The 14815-nt window shown below is 42.1% G+C and overlaps 2 protein-coding genes across 6 annotated transcripts in view; one reads left to right on the top strand and one right to left on the bottom strand.

Moving 5' to 3' along the window:
• Nucleotides 1-1209: 1209 nt before the first annotated feature.
• On the bottom strand, nucleotides 1210-7608 carry HNRNPA1 (heterogeneous nuclear ribonucleoprotein A1). 5 transcript variants are annotated; one of them, XR_010342988.1, is made up of 12 exons: nucleotides 7506-7608; nucleotides 6831-6947; nucleotides 6399-6545; nucleotides 6045-6255; nucleotides 5849-5941; nucleotides 5663-5755; nucleotides 5451-5525; nucleotides 5091-5246; nucleotides 4362-4517; nucleotides 4010-4069; nucleotides 1574-1645; nucleotides 1210-1358 (listed from the first exon to the last, which is right to left on the bottom strand). XR_010342988.1 is itself a non-coding variant. In XM_064377174.1 (11 exons), the coding sequence occupies exons 1-10, from the start codon at nucleotides 7518-7520 to the stop codon at nucleotides 4014-4016; spliced, it is 1119 nt and encodes a 372-aa protein (XP_064233244.1). In that variant the 5' UTR covers nucleotides 7521-7608; the 3' UTR covers nucleotides 1210-1645; nucleotides 4010-4013. The 5 variants fall into 5 exon arrangements, 4 of the variants coding, with proteins under 4 accessions (XP_064233244.1, XP_064233243.1, XP_064233245.1 ...); XM_064377174.1 differs by having other exon boundaries at nucleotides 1210-1645; XM_064377173.1 differs by lacking the exons at nucleotides 1210-1358; nucleotides 1574-1645 and adding an exon at nucleotides 3423-3777.
• Nucleotides 7609-8174: 566 nt separating this feature from the next.
• CBX5 (chromobox 5) overlaps nucleotides 8175-14815 on the top strand; it is a 43584-nt gene continuing 36943 nt past the window's right edge. Inside the window, exon 1 of the mRNA XM_012450361.3 lies at nucleotides 8175-8300. The gene's annotated coding sequence lies outside the window, so the exon portion shown is untranslated. The remainder of the gene's footprint in view (nucleotides 8301-14815) is intronic.

Genomic DNA, 14815 nt, shown 5'->3' with positions numbered 1-14815 from the left:
GGCAAAATTTCCCTAAGAATTCTACCCCCACTTTAGCTAGGTTCAAAACTGAGGCTGGATCAAATTTCCTTGAAAATAGCATAGAAAAATTTAAGTGGCCAAGTACAGTGGGTCATGCCTATAATCCAGCACTTTGGGAACCCAAGGTGGGCAGATCAGTTGAGGTCAATAGTGCTAACATGGTGAAATCCCAAGTCTCTATTAAAAATACAATTAGCCACGTGCACCTGTAGTCCCACCTACGTGGGAGGCAAGGCAGAGGTTGCAGTGAGCAGAGTACCACTGCACTCCAGTCTGGGTGACAGGGAGACTTCCTCTCACAACAAACCAAACACACACACACACACAAAACCTAACCATTTGCTAGAGGGTATAATTATTGCTTCCAAATAGCCCATACATTTTTTTTTTGGAGACGGAGTCTTTGTCACCCAGGCTGGAGTGTAGTGGCACAATCTTGGCTCACTGCAACTTCTGCCTCCCAGGTTGAAGCAATTCTCCTGCCTTAGCTCCTGAGTAATTGGGATTATATGTATCCACCACCATGCCTGGCTAATTCTTTGTATTTTAAGAGATGTGGTTATAACTTTCCACAATAGTAAAAAGAATTAAAAAATAAAAGAGATGTGGTTTCAGTGGTACCTGGGATGGTGTTGAACTCCTGACCTCGTGATCTGCCCACCTCACTCAGCCTCCCAAAGTGCTGGAATTACAGGTGTGAGCCACCACACCTGGCTGCCCATATATTTTTAGGCTATCTTTGAAAGGCTAAGGCTTGTCTCCCATTCAGTTCACTTTCTTACTCCTGGCTTGAGAATTCCACTGAAGTGTGAGATAGCTGGCCAATGAATGCAACTTGTTTGCCAAAGATGAAATCCATTATGCCTGTCTAGAGCAGATGGTGAGCATAGGTCCCAATAGAGACCTACTGAGCTCAATGGCAGTGCTACAACTTCATTTTCCCTTGCCAGGGGAGCTAGAAAAAGGACATGCTCAATTGGATCAATAGTAAAGTTTACTTACACTGAGCCAATAATTACTCCTGCAATGAGAACCCTTTGCTATTTTCATTAAACCATGAAGCTGAATGGAATGAATTTAAATATAGCAATTCACATTAAAACCAAGCATATACAACCGAATCCTCTCTAACCTGAATTTTAACATGTCGTTTACCATACATATCATGGAGGACAAAAGCAGCAGAACTAAGTTAAATACAATTTATTTAAAAAAAACAAAAACAAAAACCAACCCATTCACAAAATGGAATTTGAGCTGCAGAACAGCTCATGTTAACTGCATGGCAGTGATAATGAAGTACAGTGGCTCAGATAAAGGTCTTCACCAGGACGTTCCTGCAAAAGGCAAAAGAAGTTATAAAGTATTTATGTAAACAGAGGTGAATGACTACACAGTAACTACTAGGAATACCTGGTTGTGCTAATAACTATTTTTGCAACTGGAAGAGATTATGAAATATTTTGGTTTGAGGCACAGCTTGTCCTTCTGCCTTTTTACTATTGGGAAGGCAGGGCATTCTTCTGCTGACCACTAATTTGTAAAAACTTACCTTTCTGCCATGAACTTGGACAGATGAGTTTCTGTTTTTAAGAGCAGATAAGACTAGTAGCAGACTCCTCCCCTAGAAAAGTAAACAACCTTTAGAACTAGCTCTAAGACCAAGTCCCAGCTCAAGCTAACCCCCCCATACCTCCCATTAATAGCCCACCCATCCTCCCACCATTTGGGGAAGAGTCTATTACTTTGAGCCATTATTTTAAGGAAATGGGTCAAAGGAAGATAAATAAAAGGGCAAAAATTTATATTCACAGTAGAAATAATGTGCTCACTTCCTTCAACTAGGAGCCACCAATGGTAGGGTGTCAATTTAAAACAATTCATCTCCAGAAAAACCTAGTTCAGCTTAACTGGACTAGTTTTGGCTCAATATATTAAGGAAAATATTTAACAGAAAACTGGACTTTAAGTAACTATATGGATGTAAGTAAAATCTGTTCTTACCTACCAGCATAGCAATAAAACCTTTCCTCCTGGTTCTGACTGCTAGTCCTAAGAGTCAGGTGTGCCTTACTCTTGTCTGCCTCCTTCCTTGCGATGATCACTGAAATTTCACTCCCTCCTAGCTTTCATGGAGCGTGCCGTGGCCTGCCCCTGGCTTATCTGTACTCCACATACCACAAGTGTCTACTCTCAGCTGTAGAGTGTCTGAGCTCGGAGCCATTCGCGCTATACTTGCTAGCAGTTCCTAGTAGCTGAACATCTCTCCTGGATCTTTAAAGGCATTGTCACGAATCCTGAGGTATCTGCAAACTCCCTCAATTGTTAGGGTTCCACCTGCTATTGCAAACTCAGCCAGTATCATGGAACTATCACCCATGCTTTCCCACCCACCGCCACCTTCCATCCACCTCCCTCCACCCTCCTCCCCCAAATTTCCAACACACCCATGGGATGGAATATACAGTCCTATTGATAAACAAATCTCTATGCTACTAGATACAATAGCACTGAAATTTAGAGCACTGAAGGCTCAAAATAATCTATATACAAATAACACATTATTGGATATTAACTGTTAAGGTTGAGAAACCATTTTCTATACAATTAACATTTTAGGAAGGTTGTGTGATCTTGTGCCATATAAAGGGAAACTGCAGTTAACATGAAATTATGTAGAAATATTTAGTTTCTACTGCTATGGTTTTAATCTTCAAATTAACGTAGTTGACCTATAAAACCTCTGAAGGCCCACCCAACCAGAACCCGGTCAAACTGCAGTTTTCCTTTAATGTAAGCCTATCTTTAAGTTCATTAAAATGATTTCTGATACTGGTCATTTTTAAAAGGCCTCCCAAACACTTCAAATCTGTGGATTTATGGAGCGGCATTAGCCAGCAGCTAGTTTCTATTCCCTGGCAGAGCTTTGAACTTGAATTATGATAAGAGGCATTCAACATTATCAGGGGCAGTGGGTAGGGAAAAGTCCAAATCTCTGCCAGTCCCAAATCCATACAGTTGTCATTTCATTCAAGAGAATTAAATCGTTTATTGATTACACATGATAATGGATGATACACAAGCTTCATTCCCATCTATAATTTTATCTGGTACCATTATTCAATTTAGATATATTGCATAGGATGTGCCAACAATCATCTTTATAACCAGTAATTCCATGATTTTGCTTGGGTAATCCCTTTTAATCGTGAACTTTAGGTCACAACAGTAACTATTAGTTCAACTACACCAAGGTTTCTGAAGACAATGGCTTCTTCACCCAAGCAGGTTGTATATAAATTCCAAATAGAACCTGGCATCACCCTGAAGGAATTCTAACTTCACACTGTTGGGAAAGTTTACCAAGATGGCTTCAGAGTAGACTAACTTTACACAGCACATTAAAAAAAAAGACATTTATTCAGCGTCACGATCAGACTATTACATTTAGCAATCAACAGCATGGGTGCAAAAAAAAAAAAAAGAAAAAGAAAAAGAAAAAATCTACATTAAAACCCTTTGTTGGAATGCTTTACACTTTCCACAGAACAGAAACTAAAATAACCTGTTATACAATTAGTCACAAATACAGTCCTCGAGTTTTTTGCCCATACACATGAGTATTTGTCTAAATCATGTCTTCTTTGTAGCAGCTAGGCCCTGCCACCACTGTGCTTGGCTGAGTTCACAAATCTGTTGTAACCTGTAGCTTCCCTGTCACTTCTCTGGCTCTCCTCTCCTGCTAAGCTTTGTTTCCTGTTGAACAATATGGAATAAAGTTGTTAATCTAAACATATTAAGACTCAAGGCTACAATCCAATATCAAGTTTGTTTCCCACAAATTTTGCTGATCTGAATATTAACTTTATATCCACAATTTACTGCAATTATAATGTTAACTATGTTGCACTGCTCAGCTACATTAGGGTTACTGGGTTCATCAGCAATTTAAAAAATTATGTTAACACACAAAAAGGTGCTTACTTACCTAATTAAAATCTTCTGCCACTGCCATAGCTACTGCTGCTACTGGAACCGCCATAGCCACCTGAGGAGTACAATTTTTCTTTTAAGGTTTCAAAGTGCAAACAGTAATAGTAATGTTTTCACATTCACTGTAAATAATAAAATCAAGTGTTTGACCACTTAAAAATGGCCCCTGCTACAGAGGTGGTAAAGGACTCATGATTTTTCTAATTTGTGATCAAATTATCACTTTCTGAAGGTTGTAAACTGTCAGTGTATTACTGCACAGACAGCAGTTAAAGGGCTTCCTTCCCAGCAGTAGCTACAGACACACAACTCTTTCGATATTATCCCAAATTACATAGATACCATACCTTGGTTTCGTGGTTTGGCAAAGTATTGGCCGCCACCACCATAGGGGCCAGAGCTTCTGCCTCCAAAGTTTCCTCCCTTCATGGGTCCAAAATTTGAAGACTGATTGTTGTAACTGCCAAAATCATTGTAGCTTCCACCACCTCCAAAATTGCCTCCTAGGAATGGGAAAGAGGGCCTTTGTCTGTTACTTGAGGATAATGCTAGTCTCCAATTCTGTTTAGTGGTCAGAATAAAATAAGATTGAGTTATCTGCCTTCCTTCCTCCCAAACTATGGTGACTCCATCTTTGTATTTTATTCTCTGGGAAAGGCATTCAGTTGAATAATCCAGTAATAAGAAAATTGGCCTAACTCTCCATGACATAAAAAGAGATTTCCATAGTGGCACAAACACACCCTCTAGCCCTGAAGGCCTTCATGGAGATCTAGGGCCACAGGCAATCAGAAGTTTCTTGGATACATCAACTAAGTGCCTAAGGTCCCAAAGCAGTTAAGATACTAAATCCTTCTATGACACTAATCTAACTCAAAGACACCATTATCCACTTATCTCTACTAATTGGGAGTGAGGCGGCCCCAGCTTAAAGCTAGGAGGAGGTAGCATAGCAAGCCCGTTTGTTTTTAATATACCATGCAGTGTACCACACAATGCTTCAACAGCACCAGAACCCAAGCTCTAAAAGGCTAATCTAGCTGTCACACCAAGTACTTGGATCACTGGATACCTACCACTACCACCGCCAAAGCCGCCTCCGCCTCCGTTGTTATAGCTGTCATAGCTGCCACTCCCGCCATAGCCACTGCCCTGGTTTCCATAACCCTGTCCACCACTTCCATAGCCTCTGCTTCCTCCAGAGTAACCAGGGCCGCCTCCTCCATAACCACCTACAAGAATACAATTCTTCTCAATAAGACAAAAGTATTTGACAATGAAAACTTGTGCAAGTGTAATGGCTGAAGGCCTGCTCACAGCATGCGTGTTATGGGAAAAGTTGAGCTTGTCATGCACTAGAATTTTAGTCTCTACTAACCTATTCTAAAGATACAGGTTGCCAGGAATTTTTATCTACTTATTCCTAAAAAACTTACCATCATTACCAAATCCATTATAGCCATCCCCACTGCCACCATATCCACCACCACCACGGCTGCCACCAAAGCCACCTGGAAGAAAACAAAGTTTCAAGTTTTAAGCATGATCTGCACATCAAGTGACATTCTGGATGCACTTCCCGTACTGTAAAATCTGCATAGCAAAGATAGTAAGAAGTCAGAACTACATGTAAATAAACCATACATACCACGACCACTGAAGTTTCCTCCACGACCAAAGTTGTCGTTCCCACCGAAACCACCTCCACGACCACCACCAAAGTTTCCAGAACCACTTCGACCTAAAGAGATGAAGTTTAAATCACTGAATATAAATCATTCATATTGGAGTAACCGAAAGTTGCCTTTAAGGTTTAATGAAGCAATAAGCATACCTCTTTGGCTGGATGAAGCACTAGCCATCTCTTGCTTTGACAGGGCTTTCCTAACTTCACAGTTGTGGCCATTCACAGTATGGTATTTCTGAACTAAAAAAAAAAAATGAAGACAGATACAACATGGTCTCAGGGTTTGGAATGCCACATGGATTGTGGAACCATTACTAAATACCACTAACTATTTAATACTTACTGACAATCTTATCCACAGAGTCATGGTCGTCAAAGGTTACAAAGGCAAAGCCCCTTTTCTTGCCACTGCCTCTGTCAGTCATGATTTCAATCACTTCAATTTTTCCATACTGTTCAAAATAATCTCTTAGGTGATGTTCTTCAGTGTCTTCTTTAATGCCACCAACGAATATTTTTTTCACAGTTAGGTGGGCACCTGGTCTTTGAGAATCCTAATAGGAGGAAAACCACAGGTTTAGATTAGCAAAACCTACACCCAAATAAAAAAAATTTTTAAGTAGCAAACTCCTGAATCCAAATCCACTAGCAGCACATCGCCAAATGAGTTGAAGGGAATGGTAAAAAAACCACTCACTTCTCTTGAGACCGCTCTCTTTGGTTCCACAACTCTTCCATCCACTTTGTGTGGCCTTGCATTCATGGCTGCATCCACCTCCTCCACAGTTGCATACGTGACGAACCCAAAGCCCCTGGATCGCTTGGTGTTTGGATCTCTCATTACCTGAGAACAGTGTTAATTCATGTAACAAAGTCTGACCCCAAAAACTTTTGTCATTTTAACTCTGATAGGGGAATAGGAAACTTTATACCAGCCCTTTGTAAAAACCCCTCCAGTTTCCCACTATCCTAGGTTTAAGAGGTAACTCTTAAAAAGCAGGACTTTCCTTTGTCAACAAATCTCTAACTATAATGCTACTAACAACCTTCATAAGCATTCAGAGAGAACTGCACCAAGGTAAGCCAAGGAAATGCACTATTTTTCTGTTTGGTCTCTTCCAATTCTTACCACACAGTCTGTGAGCGTTCCCCATTGCTCAAAATGGCTCCTCAGGCTCTCATCGGTTGTTTCAAAGCTCAACCCTCCAATGAAGAGCTTCCTCAGCTGTTCCGGCTCTTTAGGAGACTAGAGTGGGGGAGGCGGAAGTGTTAAACGAGCTGTAACACCAAACAATTTCCACTGAGGAAAAGAAAAACTAGACAACTGTGTATGTAGCACTTATTGTTCGTTCAGATTGCAACAAGCCACGTGCTTCTCCCTAACAGGGGAGAAGGTATGTTGGGGGTTGGGAGTGCTGGGAAATCCAAAGCGCATGCGTCCCTAGTCGCCTTCCAACGCACGCGCAACAAAGGCTTAGGCGGGAGGGGTGCATCGCCAAAATGGGACTAATCGCTCTTTTAAAAACTCGCTCACCAAAGCGAGGTTTAGAAAAGGTAAAAGATTTATATGCCTAAGAATTTTGCTAAGACTACCGAGGCCTGCATAATAACTCATGATTGGCGTGAGCAGCCTCATGGCGATCAACAGGACAAAATGGCGACTTGAACTTTGGGAGGGGTAGGCCGTGGCAGCGACCGAAAGAACCGTAGAATGGGCTGGTGCAAGGAACGAAACCAAGCCGCATCTTACCAATTCAGGAAAGGAAGAGGAAGAAATTCAAGTTAGAAAGAGCACCTAACTCACCTCTGACTTAGACATGATCGCAGGGAGAAGAGAGACTTTAACGATGCTGCTTCGGCGGCGTCCACGGGCAGAAAGGAGCAAACTGACGAACGTATCTGCCAGCCTACCTTCGGCCTTTCTTTTTTACCCCGCCTCCTCCCTTTCGGCATTGGTACACTCCGCCCTTGAACAGTTCTGATTGGATATGTGAAATCGCTTCCCCCTACTATTGGCCTGTGAGGCCACACTGCTGTGTAACGTCATCCCTTTGGGCGTTCTACGCCGTCTCCACCCCTTGGAGTTCATTGGTTCCCGAGTAATATTATTCTTAACCAGTCTGATTGGCCAGCCGATCAATCATTCATATTTGAATCTACCTTGGGTGTTTAACGCCTTTTTAATCTTCCCCGCGCAAATACTACGCTTGGCAAAGCATGATTGACACTATGTATTAGAAAAGCAGCCAGCAGGTCACAATTTTAACTGCTTGTTGACCGCACGTGTAGTAAAATGGCGAGTTTTGCGCAGGCGCATTAAGAACTTCCATCTGCCTCTGGGAACACGTGAAATGGCGGGCAGTACTAAGCCGTGAACGTACGGCGCCTGCGTATTGGCGGGAATTGGTTCTAGCTCTGCGCATGCGTGGTGGGCGGAGAAAGGGTCCGTTCCCGGATTGGTTGCGCAGGCGCAGGGAAGGATCCGTTTTGGCGGGCGGTTGGCGTTGCGCAGAAGGTGGCGGCGGTGGTGGCTTGCGTTGCGGCTTCACCATACAGGAACAGGGCAGACGTTAACGTGAGTGATCACTCTCAATCCCGGGTAAGTGGCAGACAGTCTTCTCTACCCATAGTAGATCTTGAACTGACTACATTTGGGCCCGTTATTGTGTGAAATGAATGGACCGCGGGGTGGGGGATAGTGAAGGGGCAGCGGTGGGTCGGGCCAACCAATAGAAGAACAGGGGGCGGGATGTCTTAATCCCTGTAGGTTCTTTGGAGCGGTGCAGCCGAAGACTTTGACTGGCTTGCGTATAGGCCAGTTGGGTCTGCCTTGAGCTGCCGACTGATGGGCCCTTGGGCCATCGGAATGTGGGAGACGGGTTTCCCCTCCTGAGCTGCGTCTAACTGAGCCAGTGAGCGCGAAGCGCGCGGTAGGTTGGGCTTCTCCAGGAGGCAGCGGTTTGACTCCAATGGGGAATGCGGGAGTCGGGCGGTTAAACTGATGGACCGAATCTGGAGCCAGTAGACGGACAGCCTAAGGAAAGTGCTCGTACCAGTCGTCCAATCGGCTCTCCAAAAGAGGGAGGTCTTCGATTTGGGGTTGTGAGGAAGGGGAGTCGGTGCCTGTAATGGCGTGTGAGGGTGAATGTATTATCCACAATGACTTCTCTAACGAAGCCTTTAGGCCTCAGTCCCATAAACCTCCTTGAAAGCGTAAGTTTGCTCCTGTCTGCCTCGACTTGGCATTTCCCCCCCCCCACCTCCTCACCACTTGAGGTTTGGAGAACAGGGGAGGGTTTTGTTGTTGTTAAATAATACTTTGAGAAGTCACTTCTTCAGGAAGACTGTTAAAATGTTAGAACGAATAGGAAAACTCTCAACATACTGTCATGGAAAGGCGTTCGAGAAATATTTCCTTCGTAATAGTGCATATTTCCGAACAAATATGTTGTAGGTCCATAAAAAAGTTTCGGAAAGCTACACACTAAAGTATGTCAATCCTAGGGACACAGGGTCGAGGCATGTTGGATCTTTAATGTTTAAAACTTTGCAGGGTTAATGATTTGTGATTAAAATTAAATAAAAAATGAAGTCAATTGTTTTGTGTTTCTAGTCATAATCACATACTTACCACCCCTTTTCTGTTTTATATAATCCATGTGCCCAGTGCTTTTATTTTAGTCTCTTTCTCCCGGGAACTTTCCCGCTCATATGTTTCCCCTTTCTTTACACCATTAAAGATATCCTAAAGCCCCTGTTTTTGCTGTTCCTTTGAGAATATCTGACTTTGAAAAAAAAAAGGAAACTGCTTAAAGAGGATAATATTTAGGGTTCTAGGGAAAGAAGACTCATCCATCATCTGGATTATTCCTTGTCTTTTTATTAGATTTCCTTTCAAGTATATTTTGCATGCGAGCTATCTCCTTTTGGTTATACCCACTCTGCTTATTCCAGGATCTTTTGGAGAAATAAATAAATTTTTATAACATTCGCTGTATCAGAGTCTTACTGTTTTATTCACTGATTTATTCAGGATCAAGGGAAAATATTTAAATACTGAAAATCAACTACCTATGAAGTACACTTACAATTAGAGACCTTTCTGACTTTACCAAAGACAAACAATTTTAGTGAAGTTTATGAACATTGGAGAGATTTCCATCTTCTCTGGCACTAACAAAAGGACGTATTTATAATTTATATCTGGCTTTAAACCTGTTTGTAGGTATGCTAGTAATGGAGTTACTTAGCTGAGAACTAACTAAAGTGATAACAGGTTAAGGGTATCTGTCCTGGATTTATTTAGGTTTGAAAGTAATACAGTCTTGACTTATAGCAAGGTTTCTCAGCCTTAGCACTGTTGATATTTTGAGGCAGACAGTTATTTGTTGAGGAGACTCAAGGTGTCCTGTGCATAGTGAAATATTTAGCAGCATCCCTGGCCTCTACCCACTGTATTCTAGTAGCATCACCCCTCTCGCCATATCCCCATTTGTGACAGTCAGAATGTCTCCAGACATTGCCAAATGTCCGGGGACGTAGGGGCGAGGGTAAAATCTCCCTCAGTTTAAAACCATTGATCTAACATACTGGATTATGCGGGGCACAGTTTTGTGTTCCTGTAGTCCCAGCTACTCTGGAAGCTGACGCTGAGGCAGGAGGCTTGAGCTCAGGAATTCAAGGCTGCAGTGTGAGATGATTATGCCTGTGAATAGCCGCTACACTCCAGTCTGGGCAGAACAGCAACACCCTATTGCTAAAACATAAAAATATAATGCTAGAGTTTATCATCTTTTCAAAATCCATTATTTTAGCAATTGGAAAGTAGGTAAAGGTGGGAGAAGATGGTTGAAATTTTTTTTTTTTTAAGACTAAGTTTTGCTCTTGTTGCCCAGGCTGCAGTGCAATGTCATGATCTCAGCTCACTGCAACTTCCACCTCACAGGTTCAAGTGATTCTCCTGCCTCAGCCTCCCGAGTAGCTGGGACTACAGGGATGCACTACCATGCCTGGCTAATTTTGTATTTTTAATAGAGATGGGGTTTCTCCATGTTGGTCAGGCTGGTTTCGAACTCCTGACCTCAGGTGGTACCCCCACCTCAGCCTCCCAAAGTTCTGGGATTATAGACGTGAACCACCATGCCCTGTGGATGGTTGAAGTGTTTAGGGAGTGGCCTTTGGTAAATGGATGACTAAATCCTGATGTTTATCTCCTTAGGACATAGAATTGATCATTGTTCCATTTGATAAAAGGAAAATTTCTTTCAAATTTTTACCACTTCTTGGCCTGGCTCCAGTGGCTCACATCTGTAATCCTGCCACTTTGGGAGGCTGAGGTGGGTGGATCATTTGAGGCCAGGAGTTTGAGACCAACCTGGACAACATGGTGAAACCTATCTCTACTAAAAATATACAAATTAGGCTTGGTGGTGAGTGCCTGTAATCCCAGCTACTCGGGAGGCTGAGACGGGAGAATGGCTTGAACCTGGGAGGCAGAGATTACAGTGAGCCGAGATGGTGCTACTGCATTCCAGCCTGGGTGACAGAGTGAGACCTTGTCTCAAAAAAAAAAATGAAAATTTTTAGAACTTCTTGCAATTTAAACATATGATTGATTGTATCTTGTGCTTCTTTGGCTTCCTAAAGTAATGGCAAATATGTGTTTGAAGAAGGTAGACTTTGCCTCACATGCTTCTTTTTCACTTGATTCTAGCCTCTTTCCTGGTATTCTCTTGGATCCATGTCTCAAGACTTTTTGACCTCAATAAGAAATATATTTTACACTAACCCTGTACACACATTGAAACAGATTGCACTAAACAAACAAATGTGCAGAGTACTCTATTTTCTCATCTGCAGTGTACTGTTTCATTGTCTCAAGAAAGCAGATCAATTTCCACTGAACTGATTTCACAGCTGTTCATAGACCCAAAGTTTTGAGGGGATAAAAAGACTTCTGATCTGAACGATAGGTCCCCAGATCATGCCACCTTTGATTACTCTCTGAGTCAGTTCCTTCCATCTCCAGCCCCAGCCTCTTGTAGATGGTCTTTGACTTGTGATATTTCAACTTAAGATTCTTCACCTTTACAATGATGTAGAAAGCAATTTGCATTCAGTAGAAACTGTACTTCAAGTATCCACATCACTATTCTGTTTTTCACTTTGGTACAGTAATAAACTAATTACATGAGATATTCAACACTTTATTATAAAATAGGCTTTGTGTTAGGTGATTTTGTTCAACTGTAGGCTAATGTAAGTGTTCTGAACACATTTAAGGTAGGCTAGGCTAAATTATGATGTTTAGTAGATTAGGTGTAGGAAATGGATTTTCAGCCTACAATGGGTTTGGACATAACCCCATCATAAGTCAAGGAGTATCTGTGTAAACAGATTAAGCAGTAACCATTTATTTTGTGTTTTTACTCCTGTGTTTTACTTCGAAAGATTATAGGAACTAAACTGAGACTTTCTAGTTTACTGTGGTGTGCAAGTAAAAATTGCTCGTTTTATTGTGAAGTCTCTCAATGCTTATAGAGGGAAAACAATAAAAATATTGTGAAGAAGTCCCTCCCAACGTGATAGTGTTTTTTTTTTGTTTGTTTGTTTTTTTGAGATGGGAGTTTCGCTCTTGTTGCCCAGTCTGGAGTGCAATGGTGTGCATGATCTCAGCTCACCACAACCTCCGCCTCCCGAGTTCAAGCAATTCTCCTGCCTCAGCCTACCGAGTAGCTGGGATTACAGGCATTCACCACCACGCCCGGCTAATTTTGTATTTTTAGTAGCAATGGGGTTTCTCCATGTTGGCAAGGCTGGTCTCAAACTCCTGACCTCAGGTGATCCGCTGGCCTCGGCCTCCCAAAGTGCTGGGTGTGAGCCACTGCACCCGGCCTCCAATGTGATAGTTAATAGATATGATGGACTTTCTCTCTGGTGGGGAAATTTTAGTGTGTAATTTTTCGTTGAAATTCTAGGGCTATCACATTGGAAATCCTAACTTCCAATGTGATACATGTTGGGCCTTCAATTATAAAAGTTATAGCGCTTGTGCTCAGAACTTAGAGACATACGTATTTTGTAACCGAATTTAAAAGGGGTGTTTACTAAAGGGGAAAATAAATGTTCACTGGTCTGTCTGAAAACTTCAGTGGAAGTGAAAATAATAAGTGGAAAGCTTCTATTTGGGTAGTAGCTAAGGAGGATGATAGTTGGGGAAAGAAAGAGTGAAAGAGTGAGCATACATTTGAAGCAGATGGATTTGTATATGGCTAAGGAAATTCTGGAGATTGTCAGAGACCTTAACTATAGTCTGGAAAAGAGAAAGGTTTGGTATCAGGGTACAACGATTTTTGAGGAAGACCAAGTCTTTTTTTGCTTCTGTTGAGGTCTTTTATGTAACCACATAGCATGATTTCTATCTTACTGGTATAGCTCATTTAATTAGTAACTCTCCTGGTTAAGCCTTTCTAGCCTTTATTTTGTCCTTTTACTTAGATTATTTTTATTTCCATTCACATTACATGAAACTGGGCCTAAAGCTGTGTTATGGATATTGATTGTAAAAGTAATAAATTACAATGCAAGATACCACTTGACTCAGTATGGCTGTTTACATATCTATTGTTTGTGAACTTGGACTCTGGGCAATCATCTTTTTCTCCTGACATAAACTTTTATTTTTCTTCCTTGCTTATAGAGAATGATTTTAACTGATCATTGTACTAATAGGAAGGAGTCCAGGTCATCCTGAGAAGAGTTCGCTTGTCCAGAGTCCAAGATGCAGATTTGTTGGATTTCTGTAAGCCACTTGAAGCCACATATTCATTTCTGATGACAGCTTTACACTTGTGCTGGAAGAACACCCACAGTGACAACTGCTGCCTATGTTTAGTCTGTCCAGGAGCTCTACCAACTAGCATGTTTGCAAAAAAACCTACACTGTTCTTGTTAGCAGCTATGTAAATATTAGATCTTTCTGAGTTTGTCTTCTCAGATCTGCCAGTTTCTTTTGGGCAAATTGTATCCTGCAGTTGCCTCACTTTACCCTTTGAAATGAGGGATTAAAGGTTTTAGACATTCTTTGGGTTACTTGAAGCACAATTCTTTTTGGATCAGTAATGTTTATATATGTCCACTTTATGATTTTTAAACTTTTATTTCCCTTGTGTATTAGTTTCCTGTGGCTGCTATAACAAATTACCACAGACTTGGTGGTTTAAAACAAGAGGAATTTATTCTTCTCACAATTCTGGAGCCCGGAAGTCTGCAATCAAGATATTGAGCCCCCTCTGGAGGCTCTAGGAGAGAGAGAGACCGTTCTTTGCCTCTTCTAGCTTCTGATGGTGGTCAGCAGTCCTTGGCAATATCTCTCTGCTCTGTTTTCACATTGTCTTCTATTTTGAGTATTTGTCTCAGAACTCTCCCTCTGCCTCTGTATTATCAGGATACATATGATTGCCATTAAGATCCACTTGGATGAACCCAGATACATTTATCTCATATCTTTTAATTCAACCTGACAGCAGATTTAAAATATAGTCCTAAAGTGGCAGGACCCTCATCCCCCTTTTTTTGGGTGGGGGAGCAGAATCTTTCTTGCCCAGACTGCAGTGCATTGGTGAGGTCTTGGCTCACTGCAACCTCTGCCTCTTAGGTTCAAGCTATTCTCCTGCCTCAGCTTCCCGAGTAGCTGGGATTACAGGTGCTCGCCACCATGCCCAGCTAAGTTTTATGTTTTTAGTAGAGATGGAATTTCACCATTTTGGCCAGGCTGGTCTCAAACTCCTGACCTCAGGTGATCCACCCACCTCAGCCTCCCAAAACCCTGGGATTATAGGCATGAGTCACTGTGCCAGGCCAGATTCTTCTTCTTCTTTTTTTTTTTTTTTTTGAGACAGAGTCTCTTCTGTTGCTAGGCACCAGGCTGGAGTGCAGTGGTGCAATCTTGGCTCACTGCAGTCTCCGCCTCCTGGGTTCAAGCAGTTCTCCTGCCTCAGCCTCCTGAGTAGCTGGGACTACAGGCACGTGCCACCACGCCCAGCTAATTTTTGGGTTTTTAAGTAGAGAGGGGGTTTTACTGTGTTGGCCAGGATGGTCTTGATCTCTTGACCT

The sequence above is a fragment of the Aotus nancymaae genome, unplaced genomic scaffold (assembly GCF_030222135.1).
Source record: "Aotus nancymaae isolate 86718 unplaced genomic scaffold, 86718_ANA_hifiasm-v0.15.2.pri h1tg000016l, whole genome shotgun sequence".
Classification (NCBI taxonomy): Eukaryota; Metazoa; Chordata; class Mammalia; order Primates; family Aotidae; genus Aotus; species Aotus nancymaae.
The sequence above is the reverse complement of the archived record's forward strand: the minus strand, read 5'-3'. Positions and strand labels throughout refer to the sequence as shown.

Coding starts and splice junctions, on each gene's coding strand:
- HNRNPA1 (XM_064377174.1), bottom strand. Junction 5,942..6,044: donor CTCTGTGGATAAGATTGTCA/GTAAGTATTAAA, acceptor TTTTTTTTTTAG/TTCAGAAATACCATACTGTG. Junction 5,756..5,848: donor TGCTTCATCCAGCCAAAGAG/GTATGCTTATTG, acceptor TCATCTCTTTAG/GTCGAAGTGGTTCTGGAAAC.